The following is a 23,978-nucleotide window of genomic DNA, read 5'->3' as shown; positions in this document are numbered from 1 at the left end:
CCATTTTTTAATGCTGCTCTTGTATGCATGTCATGATAAACCACTGTCTCTGAAAAATTGAGGTTAGAGATCCCAGAAAGGGCCCTTGGACATTGTGCTGTGAGCATGAGTGAACCACATGAGGACTCCATTAAAGAAATCATTTGACTGGAAGAAATATGGGCTGGTCACAAAATGAAAGTCAGGATACCGACAAGAAGCCTCTGTGCTATGTTGTTATCTTTGTGGTAACCAGAAATCTCAAACATATGGGAGACCATGGACTGACAGGGTGTAATCTGCCTCACTAGAGGGAATACTCACATCAATGAGATCACCAGATCTGTTTGAATATTGGAGTAATTAGCCCGTGAGGTATGTACATGCATTCTTATTCCCATTTTACAGATGAGGAATCTGAAACTCAGAGATACTAAGTGCTTGTCTAGGTTCACACAATTATTGTTAAAGGTATGATTAGAACTCAGGTCTTTCTGGTCCATTGAGCTATCTACTACATTGCATTCCTTCTTGCTAAATATGAAAATTGTAGATAAAATTGACAAGGTTAGATGTGGAAGGTGAAGGAAAGAGAAGAGTCAGAGATAACTACAAGGCTTGAGGGTGGTGGTGTCATCAGCAGGAATAGAATAGGTTTTGGTGAAAAGCTAATAAATTCAGTTTTTTGACATGTTGAGTTTGAAGTGGTAATGATTTTGCTAAATGAAGATGTGAATAATCAGTAGACAGCTGAAGATACTGGTACATTTTTTTATCACTTGCAAGAATTGTATTTCTGTAAGCATGACGCAGATATAGTATATTATGTTTAACCTTTGTATAAAATTAATTTGAAATTATAATACATGAATATCATGAGAAAAGATGGAAGGTATGGTTTCAGAGAAATCTGGGAAGATTTGTATAAGCATACATCTTGAAGAGAGAAGAACTAGGAGAACAATTTATACAGTAATAACATTATATAGAAAAACAACTTTGAAAGATTTAAGGATGCTGAACAATAAAATGATCAACCACAACTCCAGAGGAGGGATGATGAAATGTGCTCCATACCTCTAGACAGAGTGGTGATGGACTCAAGATGCAGAATGAGACATGTATTTTATGCTTGACAGCACAGCCAATGTAGGAATGTGTTTTGCTTTGATAGGATATCTTTGTTAACAAGGATTTTGTTTTTTTTCCAAATTTGGGGGAAGGAGGTAGGAAGGGAAGGTAGAGCTCAGGACACAGTCCACTCTTCCCCCAAAAGAAAACTGAAGGAATCACAGACGAGCAGGACCATTTTGAAGGTTACATGTTAAATTTATTATAGACTTTAAGAGAAAAGTAAGCTCTATATAATGAGATTCCAGTTTTATTTGTAATCACTGGTACTACAATTCATATGGAAATGTTAGTTTTATTTGATATTAGGTTCAGAATAAAAATAAAGTTTAAATTTTAAAATTAATTTTTTATGGTAATAAATACTTGTATCTGGGTGGGGTTTTTTGTCTTATTTCATTCCTATTTGTGTACTTTCTATATAGGAAGATTTTATCACTAGTGACCAAGTGAGAGAGCAGAAAAAAAACGATGAGTCTTCAGATGTTGGAGGTAGGTTTATGAAAATAATAGATTAATTCACCTTAATTTCTGTTATACATCATTTTAATCTTATTGTTTTTACAGAAATAAGTTTAGCTTGTGAGGAAGATGAAATTATGAGGTCTGAAGCTGAAGAAAGCCCAACTCTTTCCATCTCTCATTCTCAGGTATAAAAACGCATTTTAATTTCACTTTAAAAGGACCATCTTTTAGTTTTCATAGAAGAAATCTAAGCTATCAATAACCATTTGAAAAAATGCTCCAAATCATTAATAACTAGGGAAGTGCAAATTAAATCAACTCTGAGCTTCTATCTCATCTCTCATAAATTGGCAAAACTGGCAAAAAAGGAAAATGATAAATGTTGTAGGAGTTTTGGGGAAACAGGTACATTAAAAACAGGTACTATTGGTAAAGCTGTGAATTGGTCCATTCTATAAAGCAATTTGGAACTAAACTCCAAAAGTTAATAAACTGTGCATATCCTTCAACATGACAATATCACTGTTAGGCCTATACTCCAAAGAGATTAATGAAAGAGGAAGAGGATCCATATGTTTAAGAATATTTATAGTAGCTCTTTTTGAGGTGGAAAAAGCTGGAAACTAAAGGAATACCTATTAATTGTAAAATGACTGAACAAATTATATGAGTGTAATGGAATACTTACTCTGCTGTAGGAAATGATGAAACCAGTAGTTTCAGAGAAACCTAGGAAAACTTAAATGAATTGATACAGAGTGAAGTGTGCAGAACTAGGAGAATTACTTATGTAATAATGACAATATTTTGAAAATACAACTTTGAAAGACTTAAGAGCTCTGATCAACATAATGACCAACCACAATTCCCAGACGACCCATGATGTAACTGACTACCCATCTCCTGACAGACAGGGATGGACTCAGGGTATAGAGAGAGACATACTGTTTTCGACATGACCATGTGAGAATGTGTTTCACTTGACTATATACATTTATTACAAGGGCTTTGTTTTTCTTTCTTTTTTAGTGAGTGTGAGGAAGAAGGTGGGAAGGGAAAAGAGGGTAGATGTGGGTTAATTTTTAATTAATTTAAAAAATAAAAAGATTGTGTTTCCCAAGAATGAACAATTTCATTTATTTGTTTTGGCTGGATCTATTTCTTTTTTTGGAGGCAGTTGGGGTTAATTGACTTGCTCAGGGTCACATGGCTAGTAAGTGTCTGAGGTCAAATTTGAACTCAGGTCCTCCAGATTCTAGGGCTAGTGTTCTAACCACTGCACCACATAGCTGCCTTTGGCCAGCTATTTCTTATATTTTATTTGCTTATTTTCAGTTCTTCAAGAAGAATATTCACCAATTTGAACTCCTGTTACTTTAATAAAATCTGCAACTATGTTGGCAAAAGTCATTAGTAGTTGCAGGTTCATTTAATAGTAATCTTATATGCCATTCATATATCATTGTAGATTTTTGTGGCTAGAAAGGATTTTATAGGTATATTATCATAACTCTTATTATTTTACATGTGACTCATAGAATACTGTGGCAGGAAGAGTTTTTAAAGATCCTGTGACCTGAATTCAGGATGACCTGAATTCAAATGCAGCCTCAGATACCTACCTGTGTGATCCTGGGCAAATCACTTAAGCACCATCTGCCTCAAATTCTTCATCTGTAAAAGAATAAAAAAAGAACCTACTTTCTAGGTAGATGTGAGTACAAAGTGGAAAAATGATAGTAAATTGCTTAGCAAACCTTAAAGTGTTATAAAATGCTAGTTATCATCATTATCATCATTATTGTTATCATTAACCAACCCCTTATTTTACAAGTGAGGAAACTGAGAGCTGTGAAATTGATTTAACATGTCTAAGATCACACAGTGTCTAAACTGGCACTAGAACCCAGGTTTCCCAGGCTCCTGCCTAGTGTTCTTTTATTTATACCAATACTCCTTCAGTAACACTATTTTCTCAGAACAAAATATTCCTTAAATGTACTTTTCACATATAATGTGTAGTTTTATGCTGCAGTCATAAATATTCTCCATTTTAGGTTGAGCAGTTGATCAGTAAGACATCAGAACTTGATGTGTCTGAAAGCAGAACAAGAAGTGGAAAGGTTTTTCAGAATAACATGGTAAGTACTTCATTCAGAACGATTAGTGTGTATTATTATTTTATAATCTGAATCATAATGAATTGTGTTGCAGTTAAGAGGGTATTAAAGTAAGAGAGTGTGGCCGTTTGGATGACTGCTCAGGCTGAGATTTATGAGGTGTCTTTACTTTAGAGAAATCAACATAAATCGATACGGTATTTAGCTTTGTTGTTTTAGAAACCCAGCTTTACCAGTTTAGCAAAGGGTGATCATGCTGGTTCATGCAAACCTTCCCCTCTCTTGAGCTTCCCTGTTATTGTCAAAAGCACTGCTGTCCTAGTTACTTAGACTTGCAATTTCTGTGTCTTTACAGACTCTTCACTCACTCATCCTACATATCCGGTGTTACCAAATCTACCTTCATGACTTTTCTCCCATGCATCCTGTTCTCCATTCTTGTAGCCATCATGCTGGTTCAAGTTCTCATCACTTTTTATTTGGATTATTTCAATATCATCCAAATTGGTGTTATGCATCATGTCTCTTCTCATGTCAATCTATCCTTCACCTAACTTCCAAAAAGATTTTCTTAAAGCATAGGTCTTACCATGTCTCCTCCCCACTCAATAAACTGCAGGGGCTTCCTTGTATCTTCTAGGATCAAACATACAGTCCTCTGTCATTTAGAAGCCTTTATAACCTGGCCCCTTTCTGCTTTTCATTATTTTAACATGTTATTTCCCTCCATGACCTCTGTGATTCAGCTGTTCTGGCTTACTTGCTCTTTTCCCAGAATGGCACTACATTTCCTGTTGCCATGTCTTTGTTCCCCATGCCTGGAACATGTTCCATCCTCATTTCTGCCTCTTAGTTATAAGTACCTTGTATTTGATCTTCTTGATAGTTATTTGTTATTATTCTCTTTATATTTGTAGCACTCCATTCCCTCTTCTATTGACAGGTTGGGTTTCCACAAGACAACAGACTATTCCCCTCAGAGTTCTAGGGGATAACCCTGAGGTATTTTTTTAATACTGTCACTCATGAGCCCCATTTTGTTCTGTTTTCTACTGATTATCATTCTTCCCAAATTGATCATAGACTCATTTGTACCTAGTTTATACCTTTTATTGATTGAATCAATCAAGAAACCTAGGCCTTCTGTGCTTAAATTAATTGGGGTGAGGATTTCTTTCCTCCTTATTTTTTCTACATATACTTGTTATGTTTGTTATACTATATGTACTTGTCTGCCCTGCTTGAAAGAAGGGATTTGTTTCATTCTTTGTATTTATTCCTCGGAGCCTAGCACAATGGTTGATGCGTAGTAGGTGCTTAATAAATGCTTTTTGATTGATTGCAGTAATTGGGACCTGAAATATTTGATAACTCTGGCTTCTTTCTTACTTTTCCCAAGTTCAGGTTCAGTATAGTTATTTGGAGTAATTAATTATATAAATAATGTCCAAGCCATCATCCTGTACAACATTCTATTAATAGACCATATAAAAATTACTCTATCATATAACAAAAGCACTTAATAAAGACATAAAAGGAATATAAATAACAAAAGGAAAATAACAGCATAATTATTCTGTGCCCCATACACAAATGTATATGGTTTCCCATACTTCCTCAGATGTGAGATGACAATAGAAATCTCTTGAGGAAAACTTACACAGGATGGGGGAAATTGTCAATGGGTCACCAGTCTCTTAGCATGCTCTCAGTAGCCCATATAGAAAGATGCAGGCTGGACTTGATGCAGGCTGAACTTAAAGGCGGCTGGACTCTGTTGAAGTCTCTCAGGTTGACTCTGGGAGTCTTCAGAACTTGGAAGCATGCATCATGGCAGGACTGCTCCATGCATTCTCCCTTCCATCCCTCAGCTCTGTTTGGTCACCTAGGAGCCCAGATGCTTGGCATAGGTACTTCTCCAGGCTACTTCTTGTCTCTTCCTTTTCTTTTCTTCACAGCTTCTCCTCTCTCCTGTTCTTCACCAGGTTTATGCTACCTGACTGAATCCCCACAGTCCCCCTAAAACACCCACAATACCTGCCTAAATCCCTACTTAATTTCCAATGCCCTGGAGCTGTCTTCAGTATCACAGGGTGCCTAGAACTGTCCTAGAGAGTTCTAATTAAGTGGAGGCAATCCCTGCCCATGTTACACAGTGCTCCATAGTTTAGAATTTGTTTTCTTTAGAACAATCATGATTTAGTTTCAGATAGCACTGCTTTCATTTTAGAGATGAGGAAACAGGTGAAATGATTTGTCCAAGTTGGGTAGAATCATCTATGATGTGGCAGAGTCAAGAATCAAATTTAGGAACCCAGTCCAGTGCTCATTTCTCGGTGCTGTGCTCTCCGCTGTGAATGCCTAGAGAATTCTTTCCCACCAGAGAACACTGTGCTGGTGACCAGAATGGTTGATTCCACAAGATAGATAATAATTCTACCTAAAACAAATCTCATGATACTCCACCCATTTTTCTAGACTCTATCCATCATGTTTTTGTCATTGTGTTGTTATCTATGAAAAACATATTACATACATTGAAAATGGGTAACCCCTCCAACAAATACATTCACCATCAGTGGGATCATACATGAGACACTGGTGAGATTTATATTTGGTACAAATGTGAAAAGGCACATACGTATGGGATCCATGTGGCCAGGTCACATATGTGGATAGGAAATTCACACTTACGATATTTCAAGTGCTTAGGCTTCACCAGACTGACTGCCCCAGGGATCTAGGATGCAAAGAAGGCTAAGAACTTAATGTATTATAAGGAAAAAGTAGTCTCTTTGCTTGAGAGGCTAAACTTTATTGCAACACAAGCCAACCAGTCATCTAGTTAGAACCACGAAAATCTAGTCTTTTTAAAAAATTTCCTCCTGAGAGGATTGCTCTGTCCCAGCCCTTTCTCTGATTTAGGGTTAAAATATTTTTGTTAGGCCATTTAACCCCTTATGAATTCCATTTTTAGAGGGTTCTTTCAAGGAAACTCCACAGAAATCATGTGGGTATGAGGCACAGGATTTACCCTGGGTCTCCTAAGCCAATAATGAATAGGCAGAGAAGAACAGCAGCAAAAAGCTGGGGGAAGGGAGGTGTTATATGTGAGATTTTTGCCCTCTTTCCCTGCAATTCAATTCCTTTTTTATAAATTCCTGCCTGTCATATGCAAGTATAGTTAGTAACAAACCACATACTTTAAGCTACCCTCTAATTAGATAATGTATTATTTTATATTACATTTTTTAATCAATATTTTCTTGAAGAGATTTGGGTGACACCATAGTCTCATTAGCATCACATTTACAAGCATCTCTTAGGGATGGATAATTTCCGCAAATGACTAGTCCTATCTTTCTTATATTCATTTTTATTTGTTTCAATTTCAGATCATTTCCCCAAATTCTAAAGGTATATGCTATTTAACCTACATCTCCCTTATGCATCAAATATAAAATTTAAAAAGAAATAATTTTTGTTTTTCATATTCAAAAACATTTATTTTCAGAGTTCATATCAGAATTACAGGATTGGAAAGGAAAATATTATAAAATACAATCCCCCAAACTGTGATTCAATATGTATTATACAGCATGCATCGTATTTTATACTCTCAGTGAGATGAGAGTTGACACAGAGCAAGCTCCTGATCACAGCAAGTGAGAGGAAAAAAAGCATGGAAAAATAAAATCATTAATAGCAAAAACTCTCCCCATTTTCCACTTAGGTTAAATGTTAGGATATAAGGAAAAAAACTGGTGTTTAGAAAATGACATGATAGAATCATTTAAATTTTTATTAAGTTGGGCAAATCTTTGAAGAGTACTGTTATTGGGAATTATCCTTTTAATTTTTTTTAAATTTTAAATAAAGATTATCCTTTTAATAAATTGTGAATGAAAATGTGAAACATAGTAATGAAATGAATCAGTGACTTAGGGGTCTATTTTTAGCTCTTTGAACATATAGCAGGTGTGTACTAAGAGGAATTAGTAAGCTGCTTCTTCCTTCAAGTAAGACTCCTAGAAAACATTTAGAAATAGGGGAGCCAATTCTGTACAAGGAACTACTACTGCATGGCCATAAGTGGAAAACACAGAGTGAGCACACCATGCAGACTTGAAGGTGGGGGCAGGCCAGTTAGTTTATCTAATTTTTAATTCTTATAATGAATTATTTACTTTGAGCTTGGAGTTTTTTAATGTAGTATTTTTGGGTTTGTTTTTTTTCTGTCTCTGCTGTCCCATTCACATCTAGCCTTGAGGGACTGATTGGTTGGTTCCAAAGGTGTTACAGTACTGTGCCACTCCCTGTTTCTGAACCCATGCATATATTGAACCCAACTTCAGTCTTAGATGAGGCTTGGCCTCTAATTGTAGGGATTAGAGCTCCCTTTCTCACACTCAGTGGTTTCCCCATCTTGAGGGGAAAAGAATGCTTTAAACTTCCCAAACTGGGGAGTAAAAGTATATAGTATGAATTAGTTATGGGACAGGTAAATTATTCCATTACCCAAAAGGAAAGCTAAGCCAGAACACTCACAGGCACACATTAACAGAATGAATTAAGTAGGAATCAGTAATTGATAACTACTGTTATAATTTGCTGAAAGAGTAATGTTTAACAGAATCAGAACAGGTGTTTTGTAGTACTGCTAATTAAGCATTTTACATTACACCTTGAGTTGGCACTGAAATCTGCTGGTAAAATGGGCAGACTTGAGCCAGTCCTAGTCTTTTCAGTGGCTGTTCTCTTTAAGAACGCTGGAATAGTTGTTGGGGGCTTCTCACACCTTGCCTCAATTCAGCTCTGACATCTCATTGGACCTCAAGATCATTTGAACTTATATAGTCACTTCCAGTCTTGAACACATTCACCTCTGTATTTTCATTTGCTCAAGATCATAAACGATCAAACAGGAAGAAGGCAGAGACATCCAGGGACCCCTGTGCAAATATCCAGCTGTGGCCTCCTGTAATAGCTACCCTGTACTAATTCCATGATACTCTATCTGGAGGCACTTCATACACCTGGAGAACCAAAGCTAAGAGCATTACAGATGGACTCTGAAGACTCTTGTAACTACTGCAGTATCCCACCCCGACCTGTGGGAAATGACTAAGGGATTACTCAGGATTTATGAGATCATTTATGACACCAACTCCTTTTAAGTTATGAGTTACTACTAAACCAGAAGTGGGCCTCAGATCTCCTGTGTAAACAAAAAGAACCAGGAAGAGCAGTTCTATTTTTCATGGAATAACCCCCATAGAGTCCATTCATTCTCTTCTGCACCCAGTAAAGCAATTTGGTGTACCCAAATTGTAATCCTAATTAAAGAACACTTGCTCTCAAATCCCACAGACATGCCAAAAACATTTGTCACACTTGATACTTCCCAAGAAAACTGTCATGCAAATTTTGTTTTCCTCTCAAAGATTTCATCCTTTTCAGATTGATTTGGGAATGTTAAATTATAACAAGATCATTTAAATATGCTTGGGATATTAAATGAGGATCTGAAGATTAAAAGATTACTTAACATGAGGGATTGCCTTCCTAGTCTCCTTGTTTGACATAGTGAGTCTCATCCTTACAGTCTGAAATATCAGGTTCATGTTTTCCATCTGGATTCTAGGTTTCTGGTGTTTTTGGTCCAAACAGTTCTTCACTGTATAAAACAGTTCTTACAGCTAAGATAGATTTGGATATTACACAGTATGTTTAGTCTTGAGGTATATTTGTCCAACAAAAACAGTAATCTGTTGAATGATCTTTCGTTCTTTTGAAATTATAGAAATTGTAAACATGTAATAAGAGCCCTGTAGGCAGTCAGTTAGTAGTCTAACAAAAAGGATGTGACACAAGTGAAGGGTATGAGCCTCATCCTGATCACCTGTTTTACAACCAGAATATATATATTTTTTTTAAATTTATTTATTTGTTTTTAACATTCATTTCCACAAAATTTTGGGTTCCAAATTTTCTCCCCATTTCTCCCCTCCCCCCACCCCTAAACGCCGAGCATTCTAATTACCCGTATCACCAATCTGTCCTGCCTTCTAACATCCCTCCCTTCCCTTATCCCCATCTTCTCTTTTGTCTTGTAGGGCAAGATAAATTTCTATACCCCATTACCTGTATTTCTTATCCTAGTTGCGAGAACAATACTCAACAGTTATTCCTAAAACTTTTGAGTTCCAGCTTTTCTTCATCCCTCCCTCCTCACCCATCCCCTTTGGGAAGGCAAGCAATTCAGTATAGGCCATATCTGTGTAGTTTTGCAAATGACTTCCATAATAGTCGTGTTGTGTAAGACTAACTATATTTCCCTCCATCCTATCCTGCCCCCTATTTCTTCTATTCTCTCTTTTGATCCTATCCCTCCCCAAGAGTGCTCCCTCCTCCCTCTGCCCTCCCTTCCATTATCCCCCCACCCTGCTTATCCCTTTCTCCCCCACTGTCCTGTATTGTAAGATAGGTTTTCATACCAAAATGAGTATGCATTTTATTCCTTCCTTTAGTCAAATGTGATGAGAGTAAGATTCATGTTTTTTCTCTCACCTCCCCTCTTTTTCCCTCCACTGAAAAGTCTTTTACTTGCCTCTTTTATGAGAGATAATTTGCCCCATTCCATTTCTTCCTTTCCCCTCCCAACATATTTCTCTCTCACTGCTTAATTTCATTATTTAAAGATATGATCCCATTCTATTCAATTCACCCTGTGCTGTGTGTGTGTGTGTGTGCGCGCGCGCGCGCGTGCGCGTGTGCGTGTAATCCCACCAACTACCCAGATACTGAAAAAAGTTTCAGAAGTTACAAATATTGTCTTTACCTGTAGGAATGTAAATAGTTCAACTTTAGTAAGTCCCTTATGACTTCTCTTTGCTATTTACCTTTTCATGCTTCTCTTGATTCTTGTGTTTGAAAGTCAGATTTTCTTTTCAGCTCTGGTCTTTTCATCAAGAATGCTTGAAAGTCCTCTATTTCATTGAAAGACCATTTTTTCCCCTGAAGGATTATACTCAGTTTTGCTGGGTAGGTGATTCTTGGTTTTAGTCCAAGTTCCTTTGACTTCTGGAATATCCTATTCCATGCCCTTCAATCCCTTAATGTAGAAGCTGCTAGATCTTGTGTGATCCTGATTGTATTTCCACAATACTTGAATTGTTTCTTTCTAGCTGCTTGCAATATTTTCTCCTTGACCAGGGAACTCTGGAATTTGGCCACAGTGTTCCTAGGAGTTTCTCTTTTTGGATCTCTTTCAGGAGGTGATCAGTGGATTCCTTGAATACTTATTTTGCCCTCTGGTTCTAGAATATCAGGGTAGTTTTCCTTGATAATTTCATGAAAGATGATGTCTAGGCTCTTTTTCTCATCATGGCTTTCAGGTAGTCCCATAATTTTTAAATTGTCTCTCCTGGATCTATTTTCCAGGTCAGTTGTTTTTCCAATGAGATATTTCACATTATCTTCCATTTTGTCATTCTTTTGGTTTGGTTTTGTGATTTCTTGGTTTCTCATAAAGTCATTAGCCTCCATCTGTTCCATTCTGATTTTGAAAGAACTATTTTCTTCAGTGAGCTTTTGAACCTCCTTTTCCATTTGGCTAATTCTGCTTTTTAAAGCATTCTTCTGCTCATTGGCTTTTTGAACCTCATTTGCCAATTGAGTTAGCCTATTTTTAAAGGTGTTATTTTCTTCAGCATTTTTTTGGGTCTCCTTTAGCAAAATCCTTTTTGAGCTCTTCCATGACCTGAGCCCATTGAATATTTACTTTGGATGTTTGGGATACAGAAGCCTTGACTTTTGTGTCTTTCCCTGATGGTAAGCATTGTTCTTCCTCATCTGAAAGGATGGGAGAAGATATCTGTTCACCAAGAAAGTAACCTTCTATAGTCTTATTTTTTTTCCCTTTTCTGGGCATTTTTCCCAACCAGTTACTTGACTTTTGGGTCCCTTGTCAAGAGTAGGATATACTCTGGGAATCTGTAAGATCTCAGTTCCTCCAAGGTGGCACAATCAAGCATGTACTGGTCTGGATGCAGAGAGGGATCTTTGTGCCCAGAATCTTAGCAGTTACCTCTCCACAGCCACCTGGCCTCCAGTTCAGGCAAGTCAGCATTGGGGGCTGATTTTCAGATAAGCTGGATGGGCAGGCCCTCCATTCAGTGTGAGACAAATACCAGCTGCCTCAGGGCTGAGGTCAGACTCAGCTCTTCAGTGCTCCCAGGGGTTTTTACGTTCCAACAATGGAGTGGTCTGTAAGGGCTGCTGTGCAGCCTCTGTGGCTGCTGCCTGCTGCCGGAGCTATGTGAAGGCCCTTCTCCCTTCCTGGCCAGCTGAAAAAACCCAGTCACTGACCTTTGGTGCCTGTGGGTTGAAGGATCTGTGAACCGCTGCTACTGGGACTAGGGATTCTGTGACTGGAGATTCCACCCCCAAAGGCTGTTCACGCACCATACCACCCGCCCAAGGCTGGGCTGGGTTGGACTCCTCTCTGTGTCCCTTGCAACAGATGTTTCCCGTGGGCCTCTCAGGTCACCCTGGGCTGGAAATTTCCTCCACTCTGTTGTTCTACACTTCTGCTGCCCCACAATTTGTTGAGAGTCCCTCTCTACAGTTCTTTTTATGGGCTGTGTGGGGAGAGCCTCGGTATCTATGTCTTTCTGCTCCACCATTTTGGCTCTGCCCCACAGAATATATTTTCTTAACTGGAAGAGTAAAGTTGTTTGTTTTTGTTTTTGTTTTTTACCTTTCCATATAAATTTATTTATTTTCAATTTTCACCATTCACTTCCACAAAATTTTGAATTTCAAATTTTCTCTTCATCTCCCCTTGCCCCTACCCTAGGGCAGTATTTGTTTTGATTGCCCTTTCCTCCAATCTGCCCTATCACCCTATCTGCCCTTCTATCACTCTCTCCCCCTTATCCCCTTTTCTTCTGTTTTCCTGTAGGGTAAGAGAGATTCCTCTACCCCATTGCCTGTATATCTTATTTCCTAGTTGCATGTAAAAAACCCTCTAACATTCATTTTTAAAGGTTAGAATTCCACATTCTCTTCCTTCCCCCCTCCCCACCCACCCTCATTGAGAAGGCCAGCAATTTGATAAAGGTTATACATGTGTAGTCATGCAAAACACCTCCATAACAATGATGTTGTGAAAGACTTAACTATATTTCTCTCTATGCTGTCCCACTCTCGATTTATTCAGTTTTTGCCCTTGACCTATTCCTCTACCAAAGTGTTTGTTTCCGATTACCCCTTCCCCCAATGTGCCATCCCTTCTGTTATCCCTCCTCTCTTATTCCCTTCCCACCTGCTAGGAAGAGTAAAGGTTTGCTTCACATTTAAAGGACAGCTCCATACACCACATACATAATAAAAATTATTTAGATGATCTACATGAAGCATAATGAGAATTTAAATAATATACCCCAGTATTTACAAAGTACAAGAAATTGAGAAAACAGTATTAGAAACAGTAATGCTATTTACTTAATTTACTTACCTGACACACAACTGAAGAAAAATTTGCTCTATGTTCAAAGTTTCTCTGTAAGACAGTAACAGGTCCCCCAGTCTTCCTTGTCACAAAATAACTGCATCCTCATCCTCCTTCTACCAAATCACACTTTATTACTTATATTACATGTGTAGCAAAGATGCTCTGTCTCCCAAGAGTATGAGCTGGTGCAGGGTTCTAAGGGACACCTTGAGGAATAGGATATTTCTCCTCTTGCGCAGCTTGGTGGTACTGTGGATAGAGTACTGGTGCAGGAGTCAGGAGGACCTGAGTTCAAATTTCACCTCAGATACTTGACACTCACTAGCTGTGTGATCTTGGGCAAGTCACTTAACCCCAATTGCCTCATCCTGGGTTATCCTAATGAATATCTGGTCACTAGATTCAGATGGCTCTGGAGGAGAAGTGAGGCTGGTGACCTGCACAGCCATCCCTCACTCAAAACAAAGTCAAGTGCAAATCATGTCATTATTTCTCTGATGGCATGGTCTTCTTCGGCAACACAGAACAAACACACATATGTTTCTTCTCTCATATGTCATTGACTTGAGCCCCTCCTGGCTGTTCCCTGTTCCATTTAATGATTTAAAATCAACTAGCTTTTATAAAGGGATATTTGCTTTACAGACATAGCAAGAAAACATACATAAATATTTTCCCCAGTACCTCAGGGCATAAATTACTAAATCACTTCAATCTCAAGGGTGCTGGGAGGGGAAGGTAAAGCTCATAAATTAACTCAGTTACTACATAGCATTTGTCCATCCAAGATGTGACATCACTGCTGGGAGTCCCAAAAGTTACTCTTGAAGATCCCTTCTTGCTCTTTGGGGCATTGATGTGAGCTGGCAGCAACTTCTTGCCTCCATTCTGATTCTCAGGTTTCTGTGGCTCATTATTCTGACAACATTGGAGAATCTACTCTCTACTACTAGAAGGGAAAAGAATAAACCCAACAGCCAAGGCCAGGGGCTCCATTTCTTGGGGGCTTTATGGCCTCAGAGGGGAAGAAGGCCCTGTGGCCCTTTTCCTTTATAGCATGGTCTCTCATCATGAGGTCCCTTAGACACAAATGAAGCACAAAGAAGGGACCAGAACTGACACAGGCCTTCTGGAAGATGCCAACTGTCCTGGCTACACAACCCATTGAAAAAGATTCTTCCCATTCAGTTATTGTATATGTACACAAATGCAGGCGTTTTCTACAGCCAGCTTATACCAGGTTGCAAAAGCTGATTGTTAAATTGTTGAATATTTACACCTTGGAAATAGGCAACCACAACAGATCAGGGCTTTATTGCTTTGTTATTTGTCTAGAGATATGAAAGTGATGGAGAAAATGTTAATAATAGAGATAACGTTTGAAAGTGTTATCATGCACATATTTTTGGAGAGTCAGTTGTTAAACATTTGCCAGCACATTGCTGTTTCATAGGTTTAAGTCTTTCAGGCACTTCCTTTTCACATCATCATGATGTGAAGCACCAGCATCCTCCTGGTAGAAAGACTATTTCAGGAAGTTGATGGGATCCATACATATGCCAGATGTTCATTACAAATAATCTAGATCAAAATATCACAGTAATGATGGATGTTTAAGAAATTCCATCTGTACTTTTGAATTCAGCATGAAAATACACAAAATATCAAAAACTTTTTATATGTTAAAATAAGTGACAAAACCAGCCCTAGTTTCTTTGCTGAACTCCAGTTCCACATTACCAAGTGTATGGAGGATATTTCTACCACCTAGATGTCACATGAGCTTCTCAGACTCAACAGTTCTACTGTGGACTGAGTTATTTTTCTCCCTAAACCTGTTCCTCATCCAGTCATCCATCTTCACAACCTTAGAGATACCTTTCACTCTTCCTTGCTCATCCTTTATATCTAATCTATAACCTAGCCTTATTAATTCTTCACCTTCATGTCATTTCATGAATTACTTCTCTCTACTGACATTGAAGCCTTAGTTTAGGCTTTTTCCCCTTTTGGAATTGGATTATTGCAGCCTCCTAAATGATTTTCTTGTTTTTAATCCTCTTCCCCTTTGATCCATGGCTGTTAAAATAATATTTATAAGGCAGAGTCTTAGTCATGCAGCTCCAATGCTTACAAAGTATTAGTGCTTTTCTATTGACTCTAGGATAAAGTAGCAAGCCTTTCCACCTGGCATTGAAAGCTCCCCACAATCTGGCTCCAGCCTACCTTTCTAAACTGAGTTCATATTTACTCTCTTTCAAACATGTTATTTCAGCCAAATTGGCCTACTTTCCAGTACCAGAACTTGGTATTCCATCATCTGTTCTATGCCTTTGAACATGCTGTCTTCTATGACTAGAATGAACATCCTTCCTTACCTTTACTCCTTGAAATCATTAATTTTGCTCAAGGCTCCGTTCAGGTGCCATCTTCTCCTTAAAGCCCTTCTAGATTCCCTCTAATCACTGGTGCTTTCTGCTCAAGTTACTTCACATTTCTTTGTGTATATGTTGGATGTTGCATCTTCTAATAGAGTATAAACTCCTTGAGTTTAAGAACTCTTTTTATTTTTGTCCTTGTATCCTCAAGTGCTTATTAGAGTGCTTTAAGACATAGTAGGTGCATAATAAATGTTTGTTGAAGGAATTATTAAATGTTTACAATTATCTTCACAACTATTTGTTTCAGTATTATTGCTGTATACAGTAATGTTTATATTGCCATATTTATGTATTGTGCTGCAGCAATGTGTGTATCATGGAAATAAAAATTGAAGAAACATTGCAAATGTCTATAAAAAAAGTTTTCCTGCAGGGAAGAATAAGGTGACTACTTACTTCTTTTTTCATAATTCTGAATTTCTGTGGTCATTTTAAATATGAAACTTCATATGATGATAAGGAAATTGACATATGACCAAGCAGTGCCTTCCACTACTTTGAAAGCTAACCAATTATTTTGTCTCTCTTCAGGCTTATGGAAATCAGCCAATGAAGATATGTAAAGAAACTAAGAAGAGAAGTCGACCAGAATCAGGGAGAAAGGTAAATTTATGTTAATTATAGAAAATTTATTGCTGTGGTGTATGTTGTATGAAAGGTGAACTATCAGAATATCTCCATAAACTAGCATTAATATGGTGAATAGGATAGATAATGGGCTTTCTATGGGGCGTCTGGCATATTTTGATAGTTCTTTGTTTAAATGTTGATTTTAAAAGTGAGTTAATTCTTCAGAAAGATACCTTGTCCACATAACGTTTATAATAAGGTTAGAATCTTGTTCTTCTAAATCAGATCATTTAAGTCAGTTACTTATGTCAGATATTATTGCATACTTTGAGGAGCCATGATTTTATCAACGAGAGTATTCACTCCACTGAGCAATCATCATGGTCTCAGTGAGTTGCTGTAGCCAAAAATTTCGTCACTGTTTAGCCAATCTTTTGGGTTTCTCCAAACTTTGGTGCCTGATCATAATATAACAGGCTTACAATCTACTGCTGGTCCAATGCTCAAAACTTTTCAACCCAGTGGGACCCTGCCACAGCTGTGTTTTGTTGACATAGTGTAACAGCAAGGACCTTGGCATACACAGGAGGGCCTGCTATACAGATTCTTAAATCTGCTTCAACAAAAGGAAACCAATTTTTGAGGGGTCAGTGATCACTTTAATCAAACACATTCACCACAGAGAAAATACGAGCAGAGGAAATAAAGACCAACAAACAGGGCTTCCAACTGCCTGACCATAAGCAAAACATACATCACAGATCAACAGACAGATCCAAATGGCTGACCTTTACATACATACATAGTGGTGTGTTCGTCCTTCGTTGTCGAAGAAGACAACCATGACATGCATAGTTAACCAGAGAGAGAAGCACCAACAATTTTCAAAGGAATGGGGGGGAGGGGTAGGATGGGGGGATGGTGGAGGAGGCTCTCCTTAGCGGCTGCCCTGAGTCTCATCTGGCACACCAACTTTCTTCCAAAAAATAGGCCCCAAAATAAGCCCTCACCTCAGAGTATTTATATACTTTTTGGAGCTAGAGGGCATGACCCTCTGACCCAGTGCCTCAGTAGAAATTAACAAAAGGTACTGAGGCCTATTAATGGGCAGGGAAGATTTTTAACTCTTCCTCCCACCCACCATTAACCTTAAGTTAACTTGATACATAGTCTTCTGGAACTTCCAGGGTAACCTTCATGATACAATGAGGCTGCTGAGTAGAATTTTAGGAAAGTTGTGATACTACATTAAAGTTAAAAAACAGCAAATGTTTAAAAAAGAATAAAAGCCTTTCATCTCAGGTTATTTTAAAAAATAAACAGCTTACAACTACTTTCATTTTAAATTAACACTGATTATTTTAAATACATAATAATATTAACTTAGATTTATGTAATACCTTTTCTAAAGAACTAATTAAAGTTCTGAACTCCTTTAACTGTACTTAAAATTAAAATATGGCTTCCCATTTCCTCCCAGTGAAATTCAGTTTTAACAATTTTCTATAAAGTGATTCTTGGACTACAGTCTATACTGAGAGCTTTTTCCCCCATATAAATCTTTAATATAATTCATTATAATTATATATTAGTATATAATTATAATTAATATAAGCTCAGGAAATCATGTTAATGATGCTCTGATTTTAATCTTATGCAACTTCAAAGGAAAGACATTTTTGCATTTGCCTTTCATAAAGTATTTTTCTCTCTTTGCAGTTCAGTTGAGCTAAACATTTATTAAACATTTACTGTGTTAATGGCACTGTGCTAAGGACTTGGGATACAAAGATAAAAAATGGCCCAGTTCTTAACCTCAGATAGCTTAAGTTATTATAATATATAGGGAACACAACATTTACAGACATATATACATATATGCATATATACCCGTATATAGGTATGTATCTGTATATGTATTACCACACATATATGGACCATATATAGATACATACATAAAACACAAGATCTGTGATGCTAGCAAAGGATATATCCAAACAAAATGCTTTAGAAAAATCTGAGATTGGAAAAACACTTTTAAATGCTAGACTTCACAAAGGAGATAGTACCCTAAGTCTGTATGGAAAAATATCTGAATAGTAGAAATAGTTATTTTCTAGAAGTTGGCGGTGTCATGCTAAGCATTGGGAACTGATTTGTAACACAGTGTGGCTTAGTATATAGTTTCTGAAAGGCAATAATATAAAATATACAAGAAACTAAAATTGCTTATTTGGGGACCATGATATTTTTTTTCCTAGTAACTACTTTAAATGTGAATTGTTTTAGCAGCCATGAGGAAATGGAGACATATTAATATTCACATACTTTTAAAGAAGATGTGAGTTGTTATATCATTGAGAATCAAAGTAAAGCCCTGCTCTCTGACCCCAAATTGCAAATGAACGGAAAGAGACCTAAATTCGCAATGAAGTTGGCACAGTAGAATGCACCCTTCCTTAGTTGTATTTTCTCTTGACAGGTCCTCCAACCATTTGAATCTTCCTGTAAAGAAGAGTCAGTGCCAAAAAGGAGAAAGTTTAGTGAACCAAAGGATTACATGTAGAGATCATTTTCCCTTCTGCTTGTTTGTAAAGATCTTCTCAACATTGCTATTTAAACTGAATAATAATATAGTGTAATAATATTAGCATTTTAAGATGTCTCCTCCCCTGCCCCTACCCCCAACCCCCAATGAACTTGAAACTTCATTTATAAAACCCTAAAACTGTTCACACATTTCAGAATTGACTATAGCTTAAAATATTATGAAGAACCAAATTTTGGTGTATTCTAAGGAAGTTTTTGGGATAAAGGCAAATAAAATTGTCAGATGACTGGTTAACTCATTTTCCAAATAGCACTGAACTATCTCTGTGTGGTAGACTATTCATTTAGAAATGCATCCATTATTTTTGAATTTACTTTAATACTACCACTCTTTGAAATAATATATATTGAGTTATTAACATTTGGAGGATTCACAATTATATGTATGTTTCAATTTCACCATATAAATTGTGACTTCTTGTCACTGTGTTTGATTATTAAAACAATGTAATTCAGTATTATTTTATATGGTATTAAAATGATGATATATAATTTATTGCAAATATTGGTACTTTTTTTTTTTTTACAAATTTTTAATACAGCAACAGATTTTATTGTATGACATTATTTTAGTGTTTTCATTGATATTTTCTTTCTTACATCACCATAGTATCCCTCTCATCCCCCTCCCAGAGAGTCATCCCTTGTGAGAAACAGAATTTTTTTAGAGAAGGTCAGCACAATTGATATACATTGTAAAAGTCTGAAAACATATGATATGAGACCTGCGGAACCCTACAAAGGGGCAGGTTGGAGGTGTTTTCTCAGAGCTTTTCATTGGAGCTTTGTTTGACCTTTGTAATTTTGTTACATTTATTTTGGATTTTTTGGTGTGTGCTTTCCATTTATATTGCTGTAGTGACTGTGTATGTTGTTACTTGGCTGTGCTTACTTCACTCTGCGTTCTGTGCTTCTCTGCACTCATCACAGGTATCATTTCTTACAGGGCAGTAGTAATGTTTCATCACATTAATGTTTAGCCCTTCCCCAGTTGATGGGCATCTATGGTTTCCATTTTTCAGCTATCACAAACAGTGCTACTATAAATATTTTGGAGGCTGTGGGGACTTTCTTCTTGTCCGTGGCTTCCCTGGGTTATATATAAGCCTAGTCTTATGTGTAAGACCAGACCAGAGTCTGGTCTCTGGTTCAAAGTGACATTTCAGCCAAAATGGCTGTACCATGTCACAGCTCCACCAACAATTTATTAGTGTGCTTGTCTTTCTTCAGCCCCTTCAATGTTGCCATTTTTTGTCGTTTTTGCTCATTTGTAGAATGTGAGGTGAAATCTCAGGGTTGTTTTGTTTGAATTTCTCTTATTAGACTTGGAGCATTATATGGCATTTCAGTAACATAAATAAAAATCATTGACTGTTCATCATCTTATGACTTTCATGGCTTCTAATTTTTATTTAAATAGAAGAAAAATGGTAAAGCGGTCAATATTTGGTGTTTTGCTAGGAGGTGTGTACCCTTTTAACTGGTGGGAGGGGGGAATAATTACAGTGATTCACATTCACCACTCCAAGGTGAGAATTCCTCACTACAGCCCAGTGAAAGGGGCAAAGCAAGGACTGAGCTCCCTTTTTCGAGAGGGGGGCCTGGAATCTCTTAGAGGTTAAACAAATAGCATGTCTGGAGGATCCCATTTGAGAGCCTAATTGCATGGGTTGGGATTCGAACCCAGGACGCCAGACTTTTGGGGCATCATATGCTTTCCCCTAGGCTCAGTGGTCTCTAGTAGGAAGCCCTCGTCAGTCCGGGGTCTAGCCCAACCCGACAGGGTTCGGGTCTCCATTTGTCTGGAAAGCAGTTTGACCGGCCAGGTTCTGAAAGTATCAGCCCGTCAATTCCTGCACTGACCAGGCTCCGGCTTTCCTCGTCCGCAGGCCCGGCCGGTGACGTCACGCTTTCTGGTCCAACCCCCAGAGCGGCTGGTTTGACCCCCCCCCTCCATTTCCCCCTTTCTCATCACTCCCCTCCCCCTCTTCCCCGGCCCAGTGCAAGCAAGATGCTCCGCCCGCACACCTGCTCCAGGGGTTCTGGTCACGCCCCTCCCTCGGCGGCCCGGGATCGACCCCGAGGGTGGGCTGCCTTCCGTGCCCTCCGGGTCAGGGGTCTGTCATTGGGCTGACGGGCTGTCATACGGAGTCCCGACCTACCTCCTTTTTGTGGGGTTTGTCTGGACCGCAACACAATAGCGGGGGGAGGCCCTCCCCTCGCTGCCGCTCATTGGCTGGAGCTTCGCCCTGACGGCCCCTGATTGGCCGAGGTGGAAACACCAAGCTAGGTTGCCTAGCGATCGCCGAGGAAGCTGATGTGTTAGTCCTTGTTTGCAGCCGAGGATCAGGAAGTAAAGTTGGTGCTTTGTCGGCGCCCGAGAAGTTTCTCACCCCGAAGGATCGGAGGGTGAACAGGTGTCCTGAGCAGGGGGGAGCCTGTCGCCGTCCGGGCCCCGCACCCCGAGTAGCCGCCGCGACGCCAGGTGAGTGCGCCCGAGGCCTCTGCCTGCGGCCGGCCGCCGGGCCGCCTGCTTTCTGGTCGGGAGCGGGAGCTGGAGCGGGAGCTGGCGCGGGCTGCAGTGACCTGTTGGTTGTCCGTCGGCTTCGCCATTGTTTCGCTAGTGAGCACGCACACCCACCTACGTGGCCCCGCACAGTTCCGTCCGGGAAGTTCTCCTCCTTGGTCACGGTCACGCGGGGCTTAAAGTTTCTTGACCGTGGGGTGCGCGGGACGTACGCACGGCTTCCTGCAGTGCCAGATCCGAGCTTTTACCTCGTCCTCCCCCTCCTCTTCCTCCTCTTCCCCTCCCAAGTAGGCTTCCCTCCCGCCTACTGAAAAGACCCCACGAGTGTGCCTACCTGGAACCCTTTGCAATAAGAAACCGTATTTTGAGGGATTCGACCTCACATCTTTTTCCCTTTCAAGTGTTGATTTTAAATTTTTCTTGCGTCCAGTCAATATTTAGGTTCCTCCGAAGCACAGCGCTGCTTTTTTTTTACATACAATGCCCTTTAAGAAAGGTCAGGATCCTGGATGAGGTGCAGAACCTGAGCATCAGCGACCCCCCTCCCCCAGACCTAACTTCTGACACGTGGGCGCATCACTTAGGTCAGCTGCAATGTCCTGCTAGTCCCTACCTGGAAGGAGTGTTGTGTGGTTCCCAAGAAAAAGCTACTCCTGACCTCAGCGAGTCACTTTAGCTGTCTTGGAGATTACAGTTATCCCATCTGTAAAATGGGGGAGTTGGACTAGCGACCCCTAGACAGGCCCCCTTTTAGCTCCAAGCCCTATTCACTAGGGTAATTTCTTTTGACCTTCAACCCAAGAAATATTTCCAGTGCGCTGGTCACTTGCTTTCTTATTCTCACTTCTTGGGTAGTCACGGTGACATACCTATATGTGAATGGGCTGGCTGTCGTTACCCTTGATGGTCCTTACACTTTTATTTTCCTAATATAGTCTTCTTTTATAGTCACTTTTTCTTCAGATTTGAAGAAAATTCCCCACGAACCATCGGAAGATCGTGTACTATGAGTTTTAGCAGTATCAGAATTGGATTTGTAGTGATGAAACTACAAACTATGGACAAGGCATCCAGCAGTACAAAACAAAAAAATGAAACAATTCTGTCTTTAGATTCTTATATTTTGTTGAAGAGCTGTAGCATATGCACAAATATAATACAAAATAATTTGAGGCATGAGTGAGCATTAGCAACTACGTAAGTCTGAGAAAGTCTTCCGAGAAGGAGGTGGCTTGGGAACTGATCTTTGAAGGTGTCCAGGAGAAGAGAGCACATTCCCAGAACAGAGGGTGGCTTATGCAAATACAATCAGGTTGGAGAATGAAACATAAGGAAATACTAATATAGTGCCATTAGGATTGAAAAAGGAAGCTCTATTAGCAGGCTAGTAAAATAGAGCAGGTGAAAGTCTGGACGTCCTGAGTCAAGCTGGTGTTAGTGAATGATAGATGTTGTGGAGGTAGAATCCAGTTGACTGGATGTGAGAAGTAAATGAGAGGAAAGAGTCAAGGATGACTCTGAAGTTACAAAGCAGGGTGACTCAGATGATGGTGGTGCCCTCAACAGATGTAATCTGTCCACATTCCCATGCCACTTTCTCTTGTGACCAGCTGTATGCATTTGCTAAAGCTGGCTAAGATCAGTTTAAGCACTACTTAACATACCGTACATAGCACTCAGTAGGTGCTTAATAAATACTTGTTGCCTGGTCCACCCTAAGTTTTCATTAGCTGTGGAATGAAACAAAGTTGACTAGCCTTCCTGAAGATAGAACCTTGGCCTCACATCATTACTATTATGGATGTACTACAGTTCTCATATATGCAGCCCTTGCTTGCAGCCTTGACTTCCTCTCTTTCTCTCCTTTCTTTTCCATAACTAATAAGACACCAAGTCCTATGAATTCCACAGTTACAAAAATTCTTAAATCTGCTGCCTCCTGATCATTCATACTGCTCTCATCCTAGGCCAGCCCTCCTCTCCTCCATCACAGACTGTCATAAGGACCTTTTCTGTCTGCCTGCCTTCATTCTTTTTTTCCCTTCTCTAGTTCATCCTGCACACCACTGTTTGATTAACTTTCCTATTTCACAGCTCTGATCACTTTATTTCACATGTCAGAAACCTTCAGTAGGTTTCCACCATCTGTCAAATGAAGCTCAAACCCTGTAGTCTGACTTTCAAGGAAAGCTATTTGCAATCTGGTTCTAGCTTACCTTTTCAACTTTATCTCACACTGTGTGTACCCCATCATGAATTCTAAACATCAGCCAGTCCGACTGTGCTGCTTGCCCCATCCTGGAGTACATCCCATGCTTTCCAACTTTTGCTCATGCTGTTTTCCTTCTGCCTTCCTTCATCTCTAGCTGTTGAAATCCTATCCATCTTTTAAGGCTCAGTCACCTCCTTCATGAAGTCTTTTCCATTATTCTGTCTACTCCAAAGTGAAGTTTTCCTCCAAATCTTATAGAATCTTTTTTTAACCTCTTTCACATGCTTTTATATTCTATTTCGTATTGTAGCTATTTGAGTCCATGTCTTATTCCCCCTACTAGAACGTCAGTTTCTTGAAGACAGGTGTTTCTTGTTTATTTTTGGATCTTTCACATTATCTAGCA

The 23,978-nt window shown here is 39.0% G+C and overlaps 2 protein-coding genes across 4 annotated transcripts in view; both read left to right on the top strand.

Annotated features, from left to right (window-relative positions):
- Positions 1–20,219, top strand: part of HORMAD1 (HORMA domain containing 1) — a 38,286-nt gene extending 18,067 nt beyond the window's left edge. For all 3 annotated transcript variants that reach the window (XM_072644719.1, XM_072644721.1, XM_072644720.1), the window contains 5 exons: positions 1,536–1,602; positions 1,678–1,760; positions 3,633–3,716; positions 16,185–16,256; positions 18,706–20,219. In XM_072644719.1, the coding sequence (XP_072500820.1) occupies positions 1,536–1,602; positions 1,678–1,760; positions 3,633–3,716; positions 16,185–16,256; positions 18,706–18,789 (390 nt within the window). In that variant the 3' untranslated portion in view covers positions 18,790–20,219. The remainder of the gene's footprint in view (positions 1–1,535; positions 1,603–1,677; positions 1,761–3,632; positions 3,717–16,184; positions 16,257–18,705) is intronic.
- Positions 20,220–21,215: 996 nt separating this feature from the next.
- The window catches only part of GOLPH3L (golgi phosphoprotein 3 like), a 29,816-nt gene continuing 27,053 nt past the window's right edge, over positions 21,216–23,978 (top strand). Inside the window, exon 1 of the mRNA XM_072644722.1 lies at positions 21,216–21,318. The gene's annotated coding sequence lies outside the window, so the exon portion shown is untranslated. The remainder of the gene's footprint in view (positions 21,319–23,978) is intronic.

Source organism: Notamacropus eugenii, chromosome 2, assembly GCF_028372415.1.
Source record: "Notamacropus eugenii isolate mMacEug1 chromosome 2, mMacEug1.pri_v2, whole genome shotgun sequence".
NCBI classification, from domain to species: domain Eukaryota; kingdom Metazoa; phylum Chordata; class Mammalia; order Diprotodontia; family Macropodidae; genus Notamacropus; species Notamacropus eugenii.
This window is presented reverse-complemented; position numbering and strand designations above follow the sequence as displayed.